The sequence below is a fragment of the Stegostoma tigrinum genome, chromosome 9 (genome assembly GCF_030684315.1).
Source record: "Stegostoma tigrinum isolate sSteTig4 chromosome 9, sSteTig4.hap1, whole genome shotgun sequence".
In the NCBI taxonomy this organism is placed as follows: Eukaryota; Metazoa; Chordata; class Chondrichthyes; order Orectolobiformes; family Stegostomatidae; genus Stegostoma; species Stegostoma tigrinum.
The window spans coordinates 94,762,645-94,787,955 of NC_081362.1; the positions used below are offsets into that span (position 1 = coordinate 94,762,645).

General features: G+C 45.1%; 1 protein-coding gene across 2 annotated transcripts in view; it reads left to right on the top strand.

The window, feature by feature from the left end:
• The window catches only part of LOC125454641 (zinc finger protein PLAG1-like), a 52,911-nt gene that overhangs the window by 14,680 nt on the left and 12,920 nt on the right, over nt 1-25,311 (top strand). The window contains exons 3-7 of one of the 2 annotated variants that reach the window (XM_048535621.2): nt 11,315-11,357; nt 12,958-13,113; nt 15,067-15,179; nt 22,178-22,327; nt 23,832-23,948. In XM_048535621.2, the coding sequence (XP_048391578.1) occupies nt 11,315-11,357; nt 12,958-13,113; nt 15,067-15,179; nt 22,178-22,327; nt 23,832-23,948 (579 nt within the window). Of the gene's footprint in view, nt 1-11,205; nt 11,358-12,957; nt 13,114-15,066; nt 15,180-22,177; nt 22,328-23,831; nt 23,949-25,311 lie in introns of those variants that run through there. The other variant, XM_048535620.2, reaches the window with a different exon arrangement.

The window sequence follows — 25,311 nt, forward strand, 5'->3', positions numbered from 1 at the left end:
TTCTTTGAGCAAGTAACAAGCAGGGTAGACCAAGGAGAGCCAATGGATATTTTCAGCCTGAACTTCAAGAAGGCCTTTGTCAAGATGGTGTAGAGGTGGCTGCTGAGTAAGATAAGGGCCCATGGTGTTTGAGGCAAGGTGCTAGCATAGATAGAAGATTGACTGACTGGTAGAAAGCAGAGTGTCGGGATAAAGGGACGTTTCTCAGGATGGCAGCGAGTGACCATTGGTGTTCCACAAGGGTCAGTTTTGGGACCACAACTTTTCACTTTCTACATTAATGATCTAGATGAAGGAACTGTGGGCATTCTGGCTAAGTTTGCAGGCGATACAAAGATAGATGGAGAGACAGGTAGTATTGAGGAGGTGGGGAGGCTGCAGAAGGATTTGGTAAGGTTAGGACAGTCGGCAAAGAAGTGGCAGATGGAGTACAACGTGAGAAAGTGTGAGGTCATGCATTTGATAAGAAAAATAAAAGCATGGGCTATTTTCTAAATGAGTAAAAAATTCAGAAGTCTGAAGTGCAAACAGACTTAGGAGTTCTAGTCCAGGATTCTCTCAAAATAAACTTGCAGGTTGAGTCAGTGGTCAGGAAGTTAAGTGCAAAGTTGGCACTTATTTTGAGAGGATTTGAATATAAAAGCAGGAATGTACTACTGGGGCTTTACAAGGGTCTGGTCAGACCACACTTGGAGTATTGTCTGCAGTTTTGGGCCCCACATCTCAGGAAGGATGTACTGGCCCTGGAGCGGGTTCAGAGAATGTTCATGAGAATGGTCTCAAGAATGTAAAACTTAACATATGAGGAATGTTTGAGGACCCTGGGACTATACTCATTGGAGTTTAGAAGGATGAAGGGGGATCTAATTGAAACCTCCAGACTACTGAATGGGCTGGACAAAGTGGATGTTGGGAAGATGCTTCCATTGGTAGGAGAGAGTAGGACCCGAGGGCACAGCCTTAGAGTAAAGAGGAGACCTTTTAGAACAGAGATAAGGTGAAACTTCTTCAGCCAGAGAGTGGAGAATCTATGGAATTCACTGCCAAAGAAGGCTGTGGAGGTGAGGTCACTGAATACATTTAAGGCTGAGATAGATATGTTCTTAATTATCAAGGGGATCAAGATATATGGGAAGAAAGTAGGACAGTGAGGTTGAGGAACTTAGCAGCCATGATTGAATGGCAAAACAGACTCGATGGGCCAAATGGCCTACTTTCTACTCCTATGTCTTATGTTCTTATGGTCTATTTTACAGCATTGGCTGAACTTCCTGAGATGTTACAATGTCCTGACGCTGTGTAAGATACTACAGAAATGAAGGGTTTTCTTAAAATAAATATATTTTATTGTACAGATTCAGAATCTCCCAGTCTGTTATTGACTGAACGGTGCTGTCAAAAGTATCCCCCAATCAATGCTTCAGTTTCGGACACTGTCAGCACATTACAACAACTTGCATTTATGTAGCAGATTTGATGAAGTAAATCACATCAAGAAACAAGGTGTATTTGGCACAAATCGAAGCTGTGCAAAAGCTGTGGATGATGGAATAGATGGAAGGAGGTTCTAAAGAGCATAATAAAGAAAGTGAAGAGGTTTAGTGAGGGAATTCCAGAGTTTGGGATCTAGGCATTTGAAGGCGCAGCCATGAATGGTGGGGATGTGCAACAGGCCAGAATTGGAAGAATGCAAAGACTTTGGAGAGATGCGGGACTTGAGACGTTCATAGAGAGTTCAATGAAACCATGGAGGGATTTGGATACAAGATGAGAATTTTAAAATTAAGACCTGAAACAAAAACAGTGAATGAGAAGGATGATGATTCAATGTTGAATGGAACATCACTGACTTTTTCTTACAATAGCAAGCCACTGTTTTTGTACCAACATGCACTTTTTTCTTTTTATCATTCACAGGATGAGGGCATCACTGGCTGGGTGAGGATTTATTACCCATCCCTAATTGCCCAAAGGGCAATTAAGAGTCAGCTACATTGCTGTGGGCCTGGAGTCATAGGTAGGCCAGGCCAGGGAAGGATGGCAGTTCTTTTACCTAAATTGAACCAGATGGGATTATTCCAATAATTGACAATGGATTTATGGAAATCAGATTCTAGACTTTTAAAAAAAAAATTCAAATTCCACTATCTGCTGCGGCAGGATTTGAACCGTGGTCCCCAAAACATGAACTGGATAATGCCACTGGGTCATCACCTCTGCTGTAGCTCAGCTACGTTGGTTGCCTTTGAACCTAAGCCCCCAGAAAAGCTATCTGAATGCTAGATTAGTACCATTACCATTGTGACACTAACTTTCCCATTGAAGGGCTCATGTTGCAGGAGTATATTGTACCTTAGACTGTTTTAACACGTATTGTTCACTTAATGTGAGGAAGAAAGTTCAATTATCTCCATTCATTGAGTGCATTATCTGATACTCATTGCCAAACAAATTTTATCATGAAATTGGACAGGAAGTTGAGATCCAGGGGAACTTATCGCAATGGATTGAAAAGTGGCTTTGTGGCAGGAGAAGGAGAGTGATGGTAGAAAGCTGTACATATTACTGGATGACAAACAGGAGGCTGGAAGTACACAGAATCCAGGCAGCATCTGGAGCAAAGGAGCAGTCAGTGTTTCGGGTATTACCCTTCTTGAAGACGGGATGTGAGGGTCAGGGGAGCTGCAGATAAAGAGGAGGGGCGAGGGTTGGAGGCGGGATGGTGGTGATAGGTGGACACTGGTGGTAGGTATGACCTGGTTGGTCGATGGGAGAGGTGAATCCAGTTGATGGCTGGAAGGGAGAGTCAGTCGGCAGAATGGAAGGCAGAAGGTGGGGCTGGAAAAGGAGCTGGGGATGGATGGGAAGGTTATTTAAAATTGGAGAACTCACTTTTGAGCCCTCCAGGCTGTAGGGTGCCCAAACAGAAGGTCAGGTGTTGTTCTTCAAATTTACGTTCCGAGTCACTGTGACACTGGAGGACACCTAGGATGGGAACATGTCAGATTTGAAATGGGCGATGACTGAGAGGTTAGGTTGGCTGTTATGGGCCAGGCAGAAATGCTGAGCAAAACTATCACTTTGTCCATATTTGATCTCATCGATGTGGAGGAAGTCCACAACCAGAGCAGCAAATGCAATGGACTGGGTTGGAAGAGATGCAGGTGAAGCTATGTCTCACTTGGAAGGGCTGTTTGGAGCCTGGGATAGAAGTGAGGGAGGTGGTGTGAGGGCAGGTATTGCACTATTTACGGTTACAGGGGAAGGTACCGAGGGGGTTGGAGTGGTTGGTGGGGAGTGTGGTGCGAACTAAGGAGTAGTGAAAGGTTCTTGCGGCAGGCAGAGAGGAGTGGGAAGTGGAAGATAGTCTGGGTGGTGGGGTCTAACTGGAGTTGGCGGAAGTGTTTAAGGATGGTACGTTGGATGCAGAGGCTGGTGGGGTGTAAAGTGAGGTCAAGGGGGATGTTATTTTTATTATGTTTGGAGGGAGATGGTGGTTAAGAGCTGTGGGCAGGGTCTGGAGGAGCTGCAGGGGAGACCTGGCTGGATGGTAGAGTGGGGAAAGAGCATTGTTTGAAAAAGACGGACATCTGGGATGCTTGGGAGTGGAATGTCTCCTCATCAGAGCAGGGCAGATGTTACTGCAGCCTAGTATTCAGTAGTGCACCAGAAGGATCAGTGCTAAGCCCCTTAATCTTTGTGACAGACAATGTCAGTAAGAATGTGGAGAGGAGGGTTGAAAAGTAAGCTTGCAGTTGACAACCCCACCACGCCCGGCACTTTCCCCTGCAACCGCAGGAAGTGCTACACTTGCCCCCACACCTCCTCCCTCACCCCTATCACAGGCCCCAAGATGACTTTCCACATCAACCAGATGTTCACCTGCACATCTGCCAATGTGGTATACTGCATCCGCTGTACCAGTTGTGGCCTCCTCTACTTTGGGGAAATCAAGCGGAGGCTTGGGGACCGCTTTGCAGAACACCTCTGCTCAGTTCGCAATAAACAACTGCAGCTCCCAGTTTCAAGCCATTTCAATTCCCCCTCCCATTCCGCAGATGACATGTTCATCCTGGGTCCCCTGCAGTGCCACAATGATGCCACCCGAAGGTTGCAGGAACAGCAACTCATATTCCGCTTGGGAACCCTGCAGCCCAATGGTATCAATGTGGATTTCACAGGCTTCAAAATCTCCCCTTACCCCACTGCACCCCAAAACCAGCCCAGCTCGTCCCCGCCTCCCTAACCTGTTCTTCTTCTCACCTACCCCGCCTCCCACCTCAAGCCCCACCCCCATTTCCTACCTACTAATCTCATCCCTCCCCCTTGACCTGTCCGTCCTCCCCGACTGACCTATCCCCTCCCTATCTCCCCACCTACACTCACCGTTACTGGCTCCATCTCCACCCCTTTAACTTGTCTGTCTCCTCTCCACCTATCTTCTCCTCTATCCATCTTCGACCCGCCTCCCCTCTCTCTCTATTTATTTCAGAACCCTCTCCTCCTTCCCCCTTTTCTGATGAAGGGTCTAGGCCTGAAACGTCAGCTTTTGTGCTCCTAAGATGCTGCTTGGCCTGCTGTGTTCATAGAGTTCCACACTTTGTTGTCTCAGATTCTTCAGCATCTCCGGTTCCCATTATCTCTGATACTAATTAGCTGGATGGTTAATAGTATGGGAGAAGGATTTAGGTCACTGGAAGATACAAGTGGATTGGGTGGGTGAGAGATCAGTAACAGATGGAATTTAACCCTGAAAAGTATGAGGTGATACATTTGGCAGAAGTAACAAGACAAGGGAGTATGTAATGAATGGCAGGACACTAGGAAGCTCAGAGAGGAATGGAGGGATCATGGGCTGATTGTCTTCAGGTTCCACAAGATGGCAGGATGGGTTATGAATACTTAAAATGTCATAACATTCAAGGCTTTGGGTTAAGTGCTGGAAAGTGGGATTGGAATAGATAGGCTGTCATAGATCGATGGGCCAAAGGGCCTTTCCTGTCCTGTATGATTCTGAGAGAAAGTAAAATCTACTGAGCATGTGAGCTGCGTAGGCCCGTTCAAACAATGCACTCTACACAAAGAATATATCTGGGTTTACATGTATGTGCACACACAGATAAATGCACCCACGCTCAAAAGCAGACACGCAGAAATTTACGTACACAGACAGATTCGGGTAGACACAGATTTGCAAACACATGGACATATATACACAAACACAGACTTCCATGCATATAGACACACATACACAAGCACAGACTTGCATACACATAAACAAACACAGACTTACACACTCACAAATGCACCCACTTGCAAACCAGAATGTTACGGATGGTAGATCTTCACCAGCCCCAGGCCAGTGCACTGGGACTTTGAGTTCAAACCCCATCATGGCAGATGTTGAAATTTGGATTCTTGAAAGTCTGGAATTTAATGGTGACCCTGTAAACATTGTCAAATATCATAAAAGTCACATTTGGAGACTAATGTTCTTTTAGGAAAGAAATGCGCCATCATTTTACTTGTTCTGACCTACATGTGACTCTGGACTGACAGCAATAACTCTGGACTGCCCTCTAGATGTTTCATGATGGGCAACAAACGCTGTCCTGACCAATGATGCCCACATCCATAAAACCAATTTTTAAAAATGCCCATTCAAGGGGGCAGTGCACGTACAATGAGCCAAGTAACCTTCATCTATATTTGGGCAGCACGGGGGCTCAGTGGTTAGCACTGCAGCCTCACAGCACCAGGGACCCGGGTTCGATTCCAGCCTCAGGTAACTGTCTGTGTGGAGTTTGCACATTCTCCCTGTGTCTGTGTGGGTTTTCTCCGGATGCTCCGGTTTCCTCCCACAGTCCAAAGATGTGCAGGCTAGGTGCATTGGCCATGCTAAATTGCCTGTAGTGTTCAGGGGTGTGTGGGTTATAGGGGGATGGGTCTGGGTGGGATGCTTCAAGGGGTGGTGTGGACTTGTTGGGCTGAAGGTCCTGTTTCCACACTGTAGGGAATCTCATCTATATTGGAACAATTCTGTGAATCTGCAATGTGTATTTCCTATTGAATCAACACCTACAGCTGCTCAGTAACCAGAGATATAAGCAGTCACATTGATCAAAACAAAAATTGCATTCTCTGCCTTCATATGTTACCAAACAAACATCTGACAAAGATTAAAATTCACAAACACACATCTTGGCAACATGACTATTGTGATCAGGTGATCAATGAAAGAGTTTTTCAAAAAGCATACAAATCAAGAATGTAATAATCTCACATCTGGATTCCCAATTTACCACATGTGGCTAACATCTTGGACACTGCTGGTTTAAAAGGCTCTGTTCATTGTGTTTACACATCAATCAGTGTGGCAATGCTGTTAGGTGGTTAAAGCAGAAACAGTGCATGGCCTTGGAGTCACAGCAGCTGGTTTGATAATTAAGAGTGTGTTTATTGACAAAAGATTTGTTCCGTATTTTTTTACAGACTGATTTCTTTTGATCTGTGGAAGGAGGTGTATTGCCCTGCATGTTAAAGAGTTGAGATACTGGTCGTAGAAAAATTGAGATTGAGTCACATGAACTATGCACATGAAACTAATAAGATTGAAAGTAGTAACACGTTAGTCACTGGGATCCGATACTGGAGTCTATATGATTTATACATAAAGCAATAACGAGAGGACACTCAAACATTACACAGCACATTATCTGTTTCACTAAAAATGGGACGGAAGGGGTTAAATTCACACACCGTACCAATATGAGTATTCAGATCACATAATCAAATTGCAGGAATATACCTCTGTATTCTGAAAGACATATGGCTGATGTATTGAACAAGGCTAGTCCATTCATAGAAGCAGCAGTGGGCCATTCAGCCCATCGAGCATGTTCTACCATTCAGAGAGATCATGGTTGATCTGTGGCCTAGTTTGACATATCTGCCTTTGGCCCATATTCCCTTCATACCTTTGTTTTAATGAAAATGTTACATGATGTTGGAGCCTCTGAATTAGCAACACTGTGGAGAAATTCTTTGTTCATGCCAGCATGAATTCGTTATTTCAAGACATTTTGATTGAAAATTGGAAACATTTGTACCAAACCAAGTTCCCCCCATGACATTTGCCTCAGGCGTTGTCATAATATACTTAGAAATTCCAATCTGTAAGTAATTTATGGTCTAGTCTTAATTAACCTTTAACATAATGATTTCTATTAACCCCTAACATTAAGCTGAGAAGAAATCAGGAGGTAATGAGGGCATGTTAAAATAGCAGTTATTAATCATCTATCTTCATATAGATTGGGATAGTCAGATTGGCAAAGATAGCCATGAGGAAGAATTCATAGAATGTATTCAGGGCAGATACTTAGAACAATATGTTCAAGATGATTTTTATTTTATTCATTCATCTGATGTGGGTGTGACTGGCTAGACCAGCATCTATTGCCCATCCCTAATTGCCCAAAGGGCACTTATAAGATTCATCATGTTGCTGTGAGTCTGAAGTCACAGGTAGACCTGACCAGATAAGGATGGCAGAACTCCTTTCCTTTCACATTAGTGAATCAGGTGGGTTTCTGTTCCCGAAAAGTCAGTGATGGTCTTCATTAAACTTTAAATTTCATTGAATTGAATTCAGATTCCACCATCTGCCATGGTAGGATTTGAATGCAGAGTTGCCATTACATTACGTAGGTCTCTGCATTAATAGATCTAGTGATAAAACCATTAGGCGACCATCTCCCATTCTCAACTCCACTTCCCTGCCCTTCCTCAGAACCTTAGACTGCTTTATCTTTGAAATTTGCTGCCTCATTTGTGTCAGTATCCCTCAGAGACGTATGTGAAGTGTTAGAAAGCTTTGTTTGGATGATTAACAAGCTAAACTGTCATACAATTATTCTTCTAATTGCCATATCATTCATCACCAGTCAGGTCTATTATTTTCTCTTCTCCTTATCGACCCCAGTGTGAGGTCCTTTCTGTGAACCAGGCTGAGTAAGTCAGATCCTGGAATGAAAGCTGTCCTGATGTTTCTTTTATTTTAGATAATTTGGTAGTCATTCAATAAAACATAGGAATACCACAATGTAGTTTTTGTTTTAACAATGGAATAGAAAGTTATTATACAAAAGACAAGAAAAAAGGTTTTCTAATTCTAGAGCACAGTTTGAAACTTCTTGAAACATCCAACAAAAGAAAGTCTCATTCTGTTTTCTGAGACTACCCATTACAGAGTTTCAAATACAGTGAAATTACTCTACCATACAAAATACTTAAATTTTATATCACTAATTCTGTCTAGCTCTATTCTGTGAACCGTCAAATATGAGCTTAAACTTTCTTAGCTCCCAATAACCTGCAGATTTCTACTCTAATACATCAGGTTTAGTTGTTTCACAAACTAAACATTTTAAACCAAAATAACCATGTTTTCCCTGAACTGTCATATACTTCTTTATCAGAAAGAAATTATGTTTGCTTAGCTAAATATATTTACCTGAACCCACTCAGTCTATTTTGAACTAACTGAAAATTCTTTCAATTTCAGCAACAATCCTTGACCTCAATAAAAAATAAGCAAATAGCTTCAATATTTACTCAAGCTGTCATAAAAGAAACAATCAAAACAATCTTCCATGAACACTTCAAATGCCTCTGCTGACTGATATGTACTGATTTAGATCACTATTCCAGAAGACTGTCTGAACTAGTTATTTTTTAAAAATGCTTCAGAAGAGCTATATGCCACTATTTGAAAACCCATACTTTCAAAATTATCTATATATATTCATCTCACTGTTCTGGACAGATCTATACCCAGCTATCAATCAAGATGGATCCATCCTCTTGGTCCATGACCCTCCCCTACTCCCTGAAGATCTGTGGCCCTCATCATGATGGTATCTAGTTCTAGCTCGGGAATGAGTCATGTGTGATGTTATGGAATGGAGCAAGATACTGAGCTAAAGAAATGGAATGTGAGAAGAGGCCATTTGATCAATTGTCCCAACAAGGAGCCATGTGCTGATGAGAGAGAGGAATGGTTGTGAAGTATCATGCAAGAATGCATCTAAATGGATTGGTAATCCAGCAGACATATCTTTCCTCTCATGGGTAGCTCCTCTCTTTGAGAAACCCAGATGAATACATGAGAGAAATGGGGACAGCAAGATACCCTAGAAGGCTGAGACAAGATGAATGGACTGGGAGTCGGCTTCTCAAGTGTATAAATGCCAGCAGAGACAAGTTGAGCTGAATGGCCTGATTCTATGCTACAGGTTCCAAGTTCTGGGGTTGAAATTCCACTTAGTTCTTCTGCTGCTTGTTTGGTGAAGTGTTTACCTTATGGTTTCTGACTGAAGTGTAAGGGGTAAAGAGGAAAGAGTGAATTTTTTTTTATTCACTCAGGGAACATTGGGGGTACTGGCTGGGCCAGCATTTATTGCCTGTTGAGAAGGTAATGGTGAGCTGCTTTCTTGAACTGCTGCAGTTCACCTGCCGTGCATTGAATTTGCTGAAATTCACTCAGATTTCATCCCCAATTTTTGTCGTAAGGGCTCGCTGAAGACTCTTCACCAATGCTGACTGTAGCTTTCACTGAATGTGTGGATTCCTCTTTTATTTTATGGTTTTGTCAACAGTGAGTAACAGAAATAAATTATGTTGCAGTCATCAAATTCCTGTAGTTTAGAGGCCCGTGCTAATAATTGGGTAGACAGTGAGGTCAACTCCGCTTTATGTTCAGTTTTAAAAAAGAATTAGATTCAAAAAACCGTAATCAGCAATGTCATAAAATCTAACTTGATCACCTTTTAGGGCTGGAACCTGACTGTTCTCGACTAGAGACAAAAAACAGCTGCAGATGCTGGAATCTAAGGTAGACAGACAGGAGGCTGGAGGAACACAGCAGACCAGGCAGCATCTGGAGGAAAGGAGCAGTCAATGTTTCGGGTATAACTCTTCTCCAGTCCTGTTCTTCCAGCCTCTTGTTTTTCCACAACTGACTGTACTCACCTGGTCAAACTACAGGAGGTGACCTCAATTCCAAACCAACACTGTTGACTCCCAAGTTTCCTCCAAAATGGTCACTCAGGTGTATCAAACTGCTTCTGCAGAATACAGAGAAGGTGCAACAATGCCATCACTGGGTTGGTGAGGGGAGGGATTCAAATGCCAGTCTTATCAGTAAAGTCCATATTTGATGCCTGAATGAAAATGAACAGCAAAGAGGTGGAGTGTCGTTTGCAAGAAGGTTGTAGTGCTGAGAGTACAGTGCCACTGGTGAATCTGGGAGAGGATGATTGACCAGTGAAGGCTACTGCTGAAATTTGATGCTACAGCTTAAACCCCTGGGAGAATATCCTGAACTCTCCCCGTATGTGCTTGCCATTGACAGGGAAAAAGGTTTAAGGACTGTGGAGATATTAATGTTGCTGTTCTCTTACAATCTCTTCCATCAGGAAGAAGATACAGAAAACTTGAACATATGCATGAACAGGTTCAGGGACAGCTTCTTCCTAGCCATTATTAGATTGGTGAATGAACACTGTAGCCTCACATAGCACTGACCTTGCTAACATTGACCTCGTCATTGCACGTCCTGTGCAATGTAACCTGTGTGCCTCTGCCTAAGTCTTTTTGATCTATACATCCTTCGCTTACTGTGATCTGCCTGTACTGCTCATAAACAAAGCTTTTTACTGTATTTCAGTGCACTTGATGATAAATCTATCCATGTATTTAAACAGAGCCATTCACGTCCTCAGGATATGCTTTGGACACAATAAAGAGTTTCTAAACTGTGTCCCTGGTATAACAGAGGAAACATTGCAGGCAATTAACACGTAGCAAGCTCCCACAAACGTCCAGGGCCCTAAGTGCCTCGCTAAACTTTTCAAAATCTCTTTCCTCCTTTAAGCTGCTCTTCAAAACCAACTGCATTAGATCAGCTTTCAGTCAATAGGTTGAATGTCTGCTTATGTGACTGTTCAATAATGTACAATAATGCTCCAGGGGCATGTGTTAGAGTAGTTTAATTAAGGCAATGTTTTAAGTGCAAATTGTGGGCAGCTTGTTGTTATTGCAGTGTCTCAATTATATGGTATTTGAGAGATTTCTCTAGAGCCAAGTCCTTTCCTTTAATTCACTGACCTCTGTATTCCAACCGAGGAAAGGGCTCGCTAAGGTCGAAGGAATCATGAAAGTAAGTGATGTGACAAGGAGGTGTACCAGCAAGGTTATGGTAGGATTAAGGACTGTCATTGTGTGTTTTACTAAACAATGTTTCCCTTGGCAGGTCTTCCGCTCATGCTCCTTGAACATGTCCTCTGATGAGCTCTGTAAGTTCACCCTTTTTCATAAATTGTTTTGGAATGTTTGACTTGTGTTCACCTGGAGCTCATTTACCCTACTCATTTTATTCTGAACTCCTCATTTAATGACGAGCACACACACCAGTTTTGAGTGCGTGAGTGTCAGTAGGTGATCAGAGTCAGAGAAACATGCCAGAATGGAGGCCCACAATCCCACAAGCCATCACAAATATCCAACCAAAATGATTACTTTGCTTGATTCACTGCTATTCAGGACAAAGCCAATTCACACCAGGTTTCCTCATTAACAGGAAAATAATGATTTATTTAACAAAAAAATCTTATTCACCTACAAATGGCGAAACAAAAATAGCTTAGTCATTACTGCTTTTCAACATAAGCTATAATCCTTTAAAACCCAAGCGTATACACGTTCATTCACAAATAAGAAAGATAAAATACAGATGACTTGACTATAAATTATTCAGATAGAAAAATATAGGCAGGGCAAAACAAATTCTGTCATTCAAATTCCAGACCAAAGATTGGGGCAAGTTGTTTCACATGATCCTTTTAAAGCTTTCCCCAGTGATGATGACGCAATGTTATTTGCAAAGCAATGGTTGACCTTTGATTGGATAGCTCATTGGATGGACATACAGGTCTTTTCTTTATCAGAAATCTTTCTTTATTTTCCTCTTCTGGTAATGGAGAGAGGTGGTGAGAGATGCTTCTTGTTTACATGTTTCTGGATAACTCTGAGTACATGACACTCACCAGTCTAACAAACTGCAGCCAGACCAATACAAAGGCTGTCGTTAAGCAGTTTTTCCTTCACAAAAACCTCCTGGTGCGCCCTTCCTCATAAAGTATTTATGTCACTGATCTATAAATCCATGCATGGCGGTTCAGAGGTTGGCACTGCTGCCTCACAATGCCAGGAACAAGCAAAATGGAAGGGCAAAATGTGGCAGCGCAAGCTTGGAAGGCCAAAGGGCTGATTTCTGTGCTGTATTGTTCTTTTTTCTTTGAACCCAAGTTTTATTCCGCCCGCAGGCAACTATCTGTGTGGAGTTTGCACATTCTACCCATGTCTGCATGGGCTTCCTCCGGGTGCCCCGGCTTCTTCCTACAATCCAAAGATGTACAGATTCGGTGAATCAGCCAAGCAAAATTGCCTGTAGTGTATAGCGATGTGCAGGCTAGGTGGCTTAACCATGGGAAATCCAGGGCAACAGAGATAGGATAAGGGGGTGAGTCTGGGCAGGATACTCTTTGCAGGGTTAGTGTGGACTCGTTGGGCCAAATGGCCTGCTTCCACACTGTAGGGATTCCATAAAATAACATAATCATGTACACTTGAGGTGTGCACTACACAATCCTATTTGATGTTCAACTTATAAATACTTTTCTGGTTCCCATGGCGATATAACAATGCCCAACTTCTGTCTTCCAGCTTGGAGTCCGAAAGGAAAATAAAAAGTATGTGGTCCCACACAGCAGTCAACCCAAAACTGGAGATCACCAGTTGTTGATTTGCAATTTGAACTTTAATTTCATGGGTCATTCTCCAGGTCAGCTACAATTAAAGCTGCTATATAAACGCAGGTTGTCATTGTTGTCACAGGGTGCGTGGACTGTGGGAAATGCCTGCCAGGGGAGTGTAGGATACATGGACCGTTGATCAAGGTGAAAGACAGGACCATTCCCAGCCGTGCCAGGCTGACTCTTCCACATTACCTTGCCCTCCGAGTGTTGGAGATGCCAGCTGTCAACAAACACAGTGAGTGCCCGGTTAGGAAACTGTGCCACACGGGCCGCAGGTTCTGAAGGTATCACTTACAGTTGGAGGTGAATGGTTATAAACTGGAGGAGAAGGGAACCTAACAACGAACATAATGCAGAAGCAGCTCCAAAGCAAAAGAATGGAATAATGAAGCAACATCTTGGAGTTATCACCAACTAGAAACTGACTTGGACTAGCCTCAAGCTGGTTCACAAAGACGTTAGTACACAAGCTAGTTCACAGAGACGTTAGAACACAAGCTGGTTGGCAGAGACATTAGTACACAGCTGGTTCACAGAGACGTTGCTACACAGGCTGGTTCACAGAGACGTTAGAACACAAGCTGGTTGGCAGAGACATTGGTACTCAGGCTGGTTCACAGAGACGTTAGAACACAAACTGGTTCGCAGAGACATTGGTACACAGGCTGGTTCACAGAGGCATTGGTACACAGCCTGGTTCACACAGACATTGGTACACAGGCTGGTTCACAGAGGCATTGGTACACAGCCTGGTTCACACAGACATTGGTACACAGGCTGGTTCACAGAGACATTGGTACACAGGCTGGTTCACAGAATCATTGGTACACAGGCTAGTTCACAGAGACATTAGAACACAGGCTGGTTCACAGAGACATTGGTACGCAGGCTGGTTCGCAGAGACATTAGAACACAGGCTGGTTCACAGAGACATTGGTACACAGGCTGGTTCACAGAGACATTGGTACACAGGCTGGTTCACAGAGACGTTAGAACACAAACTGGTTTGCAGAGACATTGGTACACAGGCTGGTTCACAGAGGCATCGGTACACAGCCTGGTTCACACAGACATTGGTACACAGGCTGGTTCGCAGAGACATTAGAACACAGGCTGGTTCACAGAGACATTGGTACACAGGCTGGTTCACAGAGACATTGGTACACAGGCTAGTTCGCAGAGACATTAGAACACAGGCTGGTTCACAGAGACGTTGGTACACAGGCTGGTTCACAGAGACATTAGAACACAAGCTGGTTGGCAGAGACATTGGTACTCAGGCTGGTTCACAGAGACGTTAGAACACAAACTGGTTCGCAGAGACATTGGTACACAGGCTGGTTCACAGAGGCATTGGTACACAGCCTGGTTCACACAGACATTGGTACACAGGCTGGTTCGCAGAGACATTAGAACACAGGCTGGTTCACAGAGACATTGGTACACAGGCTGGTTCACAGAGACATTGGTACACAGGCTAGTTCGCAGAGACATTAGAACACAGGCTGGTTCACAGAGACATTAGAACACAGGCTGGTTCACAGAGACATTGGTACGCAGGCTGGTTCGCAAAGACATTAGAACACAGGGTGGTTCACAGAGACATTGGTACACAGGCTGGTTCACAGAGACATTAGTCCACAAACTGGTTCGCAGAGACATTAGTACACAAGCTGGTTCACAGAGACATTAGAACACAGCTGGTTCGCAGAGTCATTGGTACGCAGGCTGGTTCACCGAGACATTGGTACACAGGCTGGTTCATAGTGACTTCTTACCTATCAAGGGCAATGCACCAACCAATAGCAGAAGGGTGAATCTTGCTCTGAAATGCCTGTTGCAGCATGTATGGCTACACATTCCTCAACTATGCCCATGTATTTGCTATTAACTTGTGGCTGACCCACCATCTGTAATTTAAACTTCTCCCAAAGCTTGATTAGAATACGCTGCGTACCCTTCCATTGAGGAAGGTCCTACAGCCCAGCCTCCTAAACTGGTAGAAAGTGGTCTTTAAATTTCCCAAACAATTGACCTTGAGAAGCAGTTTTCCTTTGTGGGTCTGGTGCAGGATTAGGAGGAAAGATCCATGAAAAACAGAACAATAGAGATTATGTTGAGTGGAGCATAAACACTGTTTCTGATGTAATTTTGATTTAATTTTATTTAATTTGCCACCTCTTCACAGTCCTTGGTGTATTTGCTAAGAAGGTGATCCAGAAGAGGACACAGTTTGGACCATACGTGGGGCAGCTTTCAACCAGTCTCACTAACAGTGATGACAACAGGCTTGTGTTCCAGGTAGGGACTGAGAAAGGCAATTTCTGACTATTTCCTGTGCAGGCTGGATTGTCTTATGTGGGGGGACCATGGAGATTAGGCCTGGGTTCTCTCAAGTTTCAAAACAATGTACAGTACTCTCATTGAGACTTACAAAATCCTTCCAGAGCTCCATGGGGTAAACATAGATAGGCTGAAGGCCCGGGGACCAGGAGAACAGTCTCAGAATAAGGGACAAACCATTTGCAACTGACCTGAAGAGGAATTTGTTCACTTAGAGGGTTGTGAACCTTTAGAGATCTGTACCCTAGGGGGCTGAGAATGTTCCTTCATCGACTAATTTCAAGACAGAAATGGATAGACTTCTAATTCCTCATGATGTAAAGGGATATGGGGATAGTTCTGGAATATGGCCTTGAGGTAGAATGATCAGCCATGATCTAGAGTGGCAGAGCAGGCCCAATGGAGTGAAGGCTTCCATTTCCACCTCTCATTTTTTTTTCCTTCCCTTACAATGAGTTTGGATTAATATAAGGAATAGAGACCCCATGGTGCCTTAAAGATGCTACACCATTGAGGAAGACCATGGCTAATCTTTAACTCCACTTTAATCCAGTACCCTTGCATTTCCTTAGCACCTAAAGATCTCGTAATCTCAGTTGCGAACATATTCAGCAAATGAGCATAAAGAACTCTCTGATGTGAAGAGCTATGGGTTGCATAGTGGCTCAGTGATTAGCGCTTCTGCCTCAGAGCGCCAGGCTTGATACGAGCCTCAGATGTCTGTGTGGTGTTTGCACATCCTTTCTGTGCCTGCGTGGGTTTCCTCCCACAGTCCAAAGATATGCAGGTTAATTGAATCGGCTGTGGGAAATTTGCTTATGGCATGTAGGCATGTGCAGACTATGTGGATTAACCATGAGAAATGCAGGATTAGGGTAGTGGGTGGATTGGTTGAGATACTCCTCAGAGGATTGATACAGACTGCTTCCACGCTATAGGAATTGACCTAATTGAGGTATACAAGATAATGTGAGGCATAGATAGAGTTGATAGCCAGAGACTATTTCCCAGGGCAGAAATGGCTAGCACGAGGGGTCATAGTTTCAAGCTGGTTGGTGGAAAGTATAGAGGGGATGTCAGAGGCAGGTTCTTTACGCAGAGAGTTGTGAGAGCATGGAATGCGTTGCCAGCAGCAGTTGTGGAAGCAAGGTCATTGGGGTCATTTAAGACACTGCTGGACATGTATATGGTCACAGAAATTTGAGGGTGCATACATGAGGATCAATGGTCGGCACAACATTGTGGGCTGAAGGGCCTGTTCTGTGCTGTATTGTTCTATGTTCTATGTTCTATGTTCTAATTGCAAAGACTCACCATTCTCTGACTGAAAATATCTCACCTCAGAACTAAGCGATACTGTGACCTCTGAGTTTGACACTTTCTGGCCAATGGAAACAGTCCACCATCTTAAACCCTTGAACTTAGCGTGCCACAAGTATCTGGCTCTGTCCAGATATCCATGTCTGGTTTTTCCCATTTGTGTTTGAAATATATATAGGCCAGCTCCAATGGTGGCGAAATTCTTTTGTAAATGTTCCACCTCATGTGGTGAGGTTTCTCCCACAATACCCTTAGGGAGGGAATTCCGAGATTTTGACCCAGCGATTGTGAGGGAACAGTGATATATTTCCAAATCAGAATCGCGAGTGGCTTGAAGGAAAACTTTCAGGGGATGATGCCCCCTTGTATCTGCTCCCCTTGTCCTTCTAGATGGATGTGGTTGTGGATTTTGGAAGGGGTTCAGATATTGTCTTTCATCTCCTTTATCAGAAAAAGGGGGTTCCAGATCTGGAGAGGTTGCAACAAAGATTTACCAGACTGAATTCAATAAAATGTGGAGCTGTAGGAGTAGAGCAGGTCAGGCAGCTTCAGAGGAGCAGGAATGTCAACGTTTTGGGTCTGGACCCTTAGTATGGACTGGGAAGGGGGGAAAGGAGCTCAGAAGTAAATGAGTCGGGGGGGAGACAACTGTCTTAGAGCCAACATCCATTTTTAAACCAACGACTCCCATTGCTCCCTTAACTACACCTCCAGTCAACCACCCTTTGCAAAAATGTGATCCCAAACTTTCAATTCCTCCACCTCCGCTGTATCTGCTCCTGGGATGAAGCGTTGCCCTCTCAAATATCTCAGATGTCTTCCAACTTCAAGGGCTGTAATTTCACTCTCACATGGTTGATAATGCCCACAACCGCATCTCCTGCATTTCCCACACTTCAGTCCTCAAACCCGCTCCCTCACAACAACAGCAAAGATACAGTCCCCCGGTTCTCACGTCCTGCCCCACCAATCTCCAAATCTAATGCATCATCCTCCCCCATTTCTGCCATCTGCAATCTGACCCCCCTACCTGAAAGATATTTCTTTCCCCACCCCTGTCTGCTTTCCATAGGAACTGCTCACTCTGCAACTAAGTCGTCAGTTCCACGCTCCCCACTAACCTTTCCACCACACCCGGTGCCTTTCCATGCCCCTACACCTCCCTCCTAACCTCTGTCCAAGGCCCCAAACAATCATCCTCTTTCTGACAGGGATCCACATGTACATTTTCTAACCTGGGCTCCTGATGCGGTCTCCTCTATATCAGGGAGACCAAGTGCAGACTTGGGGACCAATCTCTGGAGCATCTGCGCTATGTACTCTCCAATCAACACCACCTTCTGGTTACCAGCCATTTCAACTTCCACTCCCACTCCAACTCCCTCGGTGATATGTCCACCCTGGGCTTCCCCCATTGTCAAACTGAGGCCACACATAAACTAGAGGAACAACACATTACATTCCGCCTCAGGAACTTACAGCCCAATGGCCTCAATGTAGAATTCACCAGACTTCAGAATCTCCCCAATCCCTGGCTTCACTGCATGTTCAGCCCTCTCTCTCATCCCCATCTTCTTGACCTGACACACCCTGTCCATCTTCCTTGTCACCTATCCACCCCACACTTCCTACTGACCAATCTCTACAAACCCCTTCCTGCATCTACCTTCTGTCTTCCCACCTACTTTCCCCCAGCCTGTCTCCTCCTCCCTATATTTATTTATGAGTTCCCTTACCCTTCCCCAGTCCTGATGAAGTTTTCAGACTCGAAACATCAACTCTCCTGCTCCCCCAATGCGGCCTGATCTGCTGTGTCCCTCCAGCTCCACATTTTATGATTCTGACTTCCAGCATCTGCAGTCCTTACTATCTCCTTTACCAGACAGATTCCTGGACTGGCAGCACCATTACGTGAAGAGAGACGGGTTAGGACTATACTTCCTGGAGATCATATGAATGGAGACGGATGGGGTCTTATGGAAACCAATAAAGTTCTAACAAGACTAGGCTGGTAAACACTGGAGGGATGTTCCTGATGACTGGAGGGTCCAGAATCAGGGACACAGTCCAAGAATACAAGGTAGACCATTTAGGACCAAGATAAGGAGAAATTTCTTCACCCAGAAAATGAAGAGGTAGCGGAATTCTCTGTCACAGAAAGCAAAACAATCAATGTTTTCAGGAAGGATATAGTCATGAGAGCTAAAGGGATCAAAGGATATGGGGAGAAGTAGGAACAGATACTGTGTTGGATGATCAACCATGATCACATTGAATGGCAAGGAAGGTTTGATGAGCCAAATGGCTGACCCCTGCTCCAATAACCTATGTTTGTCAAAAGCGCCTCAATGCAGAGTATCTTGTAGATAATGCACGCTTCTGCTATTGAGTGTTGCTGGTTGAGGGAGTGGATGTTTGAGGGTCTGGTGTTAAACAAGCAGCTACTTTGTACGAGATGGTGCCAAGCTACTTGAGTGATGTTGGAACTGCACCCATCATTGCAATTGGGGAGTATTCCATCACACTCCTGACCTGTGCCAGTAAAGGCCACAATAACATCCTCAGACATCCTTCAGGCGGATTCCTTCAAAGATTTTCGGAAATGAGTGTTGAGGCAAGGTCTTACAGGAAAAGCCACTCCCTGCACCATTGTCCGCACAGGCAGAGTCTGTGCACTTCATCAAGGATGTATTTCTTCATCCAAAGCAGGGTAGACATTAAAGACAATTCCCCTCAAAATGTTGTGGGGCACATCAAAAGAAATTCCAAAGTTGATAGGCTTTTACGAGACAAGGATGTTATGTGACATGGAAACAAAGCAGGTAATGAAGACGTCAATTAACAATGATCAGGTTGAATTGTTAAACAGCCTACAGTCAAGGACTTCTTCTGTTTGCATATCGAGTTTTGAGAAGATTTGTAGCTCAGGTTGAGGTTCTGGATGTGAGTTTGCTTGCTGAGCTGGAAGGTTCGTTTTCAGACGTTTCATCACCATGTTTTTATTTGAAAAAAATATACTTTATTCATAGAATGTACAAAAAATAAAACATATTTATACACCTACCCAGTCATGCAAGCCGCTCCGGGTTACCCAGGGGGTACATACACCAACTAAAGGAAGAAACAAACAAAGAAGAAAAAAAAGACAAAGCAAAGAAAATACCCCAGCAGTCGTCTCCCCGTACAGTCCCCGTTGGCCCCCTGACCAGTTGGGGAAGGCGCCAGCTGGGCCCAGTTACCAGATAGGGCCCTTGTTTCTATTCTGGACGAGGGGGCTCATATGGTGGTCTTTCCCCACCGCGCCTTGGCGGCGGCTGCCCCAAGCTTTAGCACGTCCCTCAGCACGTAGTCCTGGACCTTGGAGTGCGCCAGTCTGCAACATTCAGTCGGGGTCAGTTCTTTCAGCTGGCAGACCAGCAAGTTGCGGGCAGACCAAAGAGCGTCTTTCACCGCATTGATGGTCCCCCAGGCACAGTTGATGTTAGTCTCGGTGCACGTCCCAGGAAACAGCCCGTAGAGCACGGAGTCCCGCGTCACGAAGCTGCTCAGGACGAACCTCGACAAATACCACTGTATCCCCCTCCAGACCTCCTGCGCATAGGCACACTCCAGAAGGAGGTGATCGACAGTCTCGTTCCCCCCGCAGCCACCTCGAGGGCAGCGTGCGGTGGCGCAGAGATTCCGGGCATGCATAAAGGATCTCACTGGCAGAGTCCCTCTCACCGCCAGCCAAGCAATGTCCTTGTGCTTGTTTGAAAGTTCTGGCGATGAGGCATTCTGCCAAACGACTTTGGCAGTCTGCGTGGGGACCCACACGACGGGATCCACCCTCTCCTTTTCCCGAAGGGTCTCGAGGATACTATGTGCTGACCACTGCCTGACGGCCTTGTGGTCAAAGGTGTTTCCTTTCAAAAATTTCTCCACGAAGGACAGGTGGTACGGAATGGTCCAACTACTCGGAGCGTTCCGCGGCAACGAGGCCAGGCCCATCCTTCGCAACACTGGGGACAGGTAGAACCTCAGTAAGTAGTAACACTTGGTGTTTGCGTACTGAGGATCTATGCATAGCTTGATGCAGCCGCACACAAAGGTAGCCGTCAGGGCGAGGGTGGCGTTCGGTACGCCCTTTCCCCCATTTTCCAGGTCTTTGTACATGGCGTCCCTGCGGACCCGGTCCATCCTCGACCCCCAAATGAAGTGGAAGATGGCCCGGGTGACCGCAGCGGCGCAGGTCCAAGGAATAGGCCAGGCCTGCGCCACATACAACAGTACCGAAAGTTCCTCGCACCTGACAACCAGGTTCTTACCCGCGATGGAGAGGGACCGGAGCGTCCACCTGCCCAGCTTCTGCTTCAATTTGGTGATACGTTCCTCCCAAGTCTTAGTGCACGCCCCAGCTCCACCAAACCAAACACCCAGAACCTTCAGGTAGTCTGTCCTGACGGTGAAGGGGATGAAGGAGCGGTCGTTCCACTTCCCGAAGAACATGACCTCGCTCTTACCCCTATTGACTTTGGCACCCGAGGCCAGTTCAAACTGGCCGCAGATGTTCAATAGTCTACTCACCGACCAACAATCGGTGCAGAAGACGGCGACATCGTCCATGTACAGGGAGGTCTTGACCTGAAGGCCTCCGCTGCCTGGGATAGTCACGCCTTTCAGGCTCACGTCCTTCCTGATGGATGCGGTGAAGGGCTCCACACAGCACATGAACAAGACAGGAGAGGGCGGGCAACCCTGCCTGACTCCAGATCTGACGGGAAAACTGTCCGATTCCCACCCATTGATCGAGACTGTGCTAACGATGTTGGCGTAGAGCAGCCGGATCCAATTGCGGATGCCCTCCCCGAACCCCAATTTGGAGAGGACGTCCCTCATGTAAGCATGAGAGACCCTGTCGAAGGCCTTCTCCTGGTCCAGGCTGACGAGGCAGGTGTCCACCCGCCTGTCCTGCACGAGGGGAATTGTTTGTATATGTCACTGGGGAAGGGGGCACAAGGGAATTGTTTGTACATATCACTGGGGAGGGGGCACAAGGGAATTGTTTGTATATGTCACTGGGGAGGGGGCAGAAGGGAATTGTTTGCATATGTCACTGGGGAGGCGGCACAAGGTATTTGTTTGTATATGTCAGTGGGGAGGGGGCTCAAGGGAATTGTTTATATATGTCACTGGGGAGGGGGCTTCAGGGGAATTGTTTGTTCTTTATTCATTCACAGGATGTGGGTGTTACTGTCTAGGCCAGCATTCTTTGCCCATCCCTAATTGCCCAGAGGGCAGGCAAGAGTCAACCACATTGTTGTGGGTCTGGAGTCACACATGAGCAAGGGCATGATAGGAAGGCAGTTTCCTTCCCTAAAGGGCATTAATGAGCCAGATAGTTTTTCCTGACAATCGATTCATGGTCATCATTAGTTTCTTAATTCCAAATGTTTTTTGAATTCCAATTCCACCGTTTGCAGTGACAGAAATCGAACCCAGGTCCCAGAACATTACCTGGGTCTCTAGATTAGAAGTCCAGTTATAATACCAACAGGCCATTGTCCCCACTAAGTTCAGCTTGAGCTTGAGGAATCCCTTGTTGTGTGCCTCGTTCTACGTACACACTCCAATGTGTACACTCTTGTCCTCCTCAGGTTTTAAAGGATGGAGTGAAATATTTCCTGAACAACCCAGACGAAGAGTCTGGTAACTGGATGATGTTTGTCCGCCCTGCAAGGAACCTCGAGGAGCAAACCCTCGTTGCGTATCAGCACCGGGGAGAGGTGTACTTCACCACTGTAAAGGTAGGGGCCGGAGATCTTATCACAGCTTGGATCCATTGGAGGTGAGCAGGTACGTACAAGCACGTGAAAAAATCTAGAGGTAAAGCCACCACTGTCCTACCAGAGCATAGGGCTGCTCTGCATTACAGAGAAGGAAATGACTTGTGGTGATTTAACATGAGGGTCACCACACCTTAAGTGACGGGAGAATTTGAGAAGGAACGTCCTTCATGGTAACCTCGGTCAGAGCAGGGATTGAACCCACACTGTTGCTATCACAAACCAGCTGTCCAGCCAAATGAGCTAACTAATGCAATTGGGAGCAAAAGTAGTCTATTCTGCCACTTGAACCTCTGCTGCCAGTCAGTCAGATCATAGCTGGTCTGATTATCTTGCATTCCCATACCCTCCGATAACCTTTTGCCATCTTACCTGTCAAGAATCTATCCACACTGAGTGAGAGAAAGGCAGTGTCAACTGACACCTACAACAGCGGGCAACCGTGCATCTGTGACTGCAGGCTCAGTATTTGGTCACGCAGAATTTGCGACAGCAGTGGGCTGTGAGAGCACAGGATGTGGGAATGTGAGGGCACAGGGTAGCAGCAGGACATGGGATGAGAGTGTGGTCATGGGAGTGGGGGCAATGTGGGAACACAGTTCAGGGGTGGGACATGGGATGGGAGTGTGGTTACAGGTGTGGGAGGACAGGAAGGTGTAGGGTGGGGTGAGGGCGTGGATGTGGGACCCCAGAGACCCCCACCAGCCTCTTTCCTCTTCAACTTTCCCCCCCACCCCACCCCCTTGCTCACTCCCAGGCATTGGGACACACTGCCTGAAACTATTTATTCACTTGTGTGTGAATTAGAAAGAGATATAGCACACAGATTAGTGTCAGCAAGTGTAAGCCTTTAAACTTTGCTAGAAACTCAACCTGATTTTATATTTCTAGCTAGCTTTCTCTTGCAAGCCACTTTTTCCCTCCTTGTTAACCTATCTACCCATCTTTGCCTAATTATATGCTTTAATTTTAAGCTTGGTACTATCTTTTACATTTTTACTTAACCACATGTGGTGAATCTTTGCTTTGAAGTTTTTATTTCTTCTCAGACTGTTTTTAGTCTGTGTTTTCAGAAATTTCCCTTAGACGTTTGGTTAGGTCTATTGAGCTATCCTTTAACCTATTGGTCAGTTCACTTCAATTGCTTCTCCTTTCATGCCCTCATAATTGCACTTATTTGAGTTTAAAATACTAATCCTGGACCCAATTTTCTCTTTCTCAAACTGAATATGAAATTTAAGCGTATGATCGTTACCTAGGGAAGCCTTTGCTGTGTAGTTATTAATTAATCTTGTCTCATTGCACAATGCTAGGTCCGGTATTGCTTAATTCCTAGACGTGTCACTGCATAGAGCAGCGTCACGCAATACAGAATTCTGCCAGATATGTACAAGCAGGACAGTGTGATGTACATCAGGGTTAAGTGTTATCTATGTCAATACCAATAGAATGGTTTCTTCTGCAGAATGTCCAACCGCATGTGGAGCTGAAAGTCTGGTATGCAGCAGATTACGCCAAATTCATAGAAGCTCCTTTGGTGGTTATCAAGCAGGAGCCTGGACTCTGCACATCTCCTGCTGCAGTAAGTCTCAGTTTGTCACTGAGAGATTGGTTTGGTCAGGTTAATTCATGTCACCAGATGATTAATAGTAAACCAGTTGAACTATACCCATAACCCAAAGCTAGAGAGCCAGTCTCTTTGCCAAACAGACTTGGAAGATCCCAAGTTCAGTTCTCTGCCCATGGCAACTCGTTTCACTGCTTGAGGTGAAGATTAAAAGCCAGTGGTAGCCCATCTAGTGCCCTGCTCAACACTTCTCCCTCAGTTATTACTATCTCTTTCATCTCCTTGAGGGATTTTGACAGGGAGGATGTTGGCAGGTTTGATTATCTGCAAATGAACAGTTACTCATTTCTAAACTAACTCATTGCACGTGAAGAATGTGGACACTCTTCCATGTGTCAAGATATGGACTAGATGCGACAAAAATGGAAGACTTTACTTCTCAGTAGTTGACTGCAGCAACTTATGTTTGGGATGCAGAGGGAAGATAGACCGAGATCTAGAAAACGGAGCAGATAATTTTCCAAAGCATCCTTCCATTTTTTGCTGAGACATTTCCTCATCTCCAGAAGGATCATCAAGTGATATCAGGGAAGTGAGATACACAGATGGAGAGATGTTTTCTTTTTCTGTTGGCAGGAGGGCTGTAACCACAAGGAAGAGAGATATAATTGGGAAAAGAACTGGAGGATTATTTGAGAAGTATAGGCACTAAGAGGGCTAAGAGAAGACATGAGATATTGCTGGCAAACATGGTTAAGGAAAATCCCAAAGCCTTTTATTCATATATAAAGAGCAAGAGGGTAACTAGAGAAAGGATTGGCTCACTTAAGGACAAAGAAGGAAAGTTATGCACTGAGTCAGAGAAAATGAGTGACATTCTTAACGAGTACTTTGCATCGGTATTCACCAAGGAGAGGGACATGACAGATGTTGAGGTTAGTGTTAGATATTTGCTTACTGTAGGTCAAGTTGACATAAGGAAGGAGGAAGAGTTGGGTATCCTAAAAGACATTAAGGTGGACAAGTCCCCAGGTCCGGATGGGATCTATCCCAGGTTACTGAGGAAAGCAAGAGAGGAAATAGCCAAGGCCTTAACAGATATCTTTGCAGCATCCTTAGACACGGGTGAGGTCCTGGAGGACTGGAGACTTGCTAATGTTGTCCCCTTGTTTAAGAATGGTAGCAAAGATAATCCAGGTAATTATCGACCGGTGAGCCTGACGTCAGTGTTAGGGAAGCTACTGGAGAAGATACTAAGGAAAGGATCTATTCCCATTTGGAAGAAAATGGGCTTATCAGTGACAGGCAACATGGTTTTGTGCAGGGAAGGTCATGTCTTACCAACTTAATAGAATTCTTTGAGGATGTGACAAAGTTG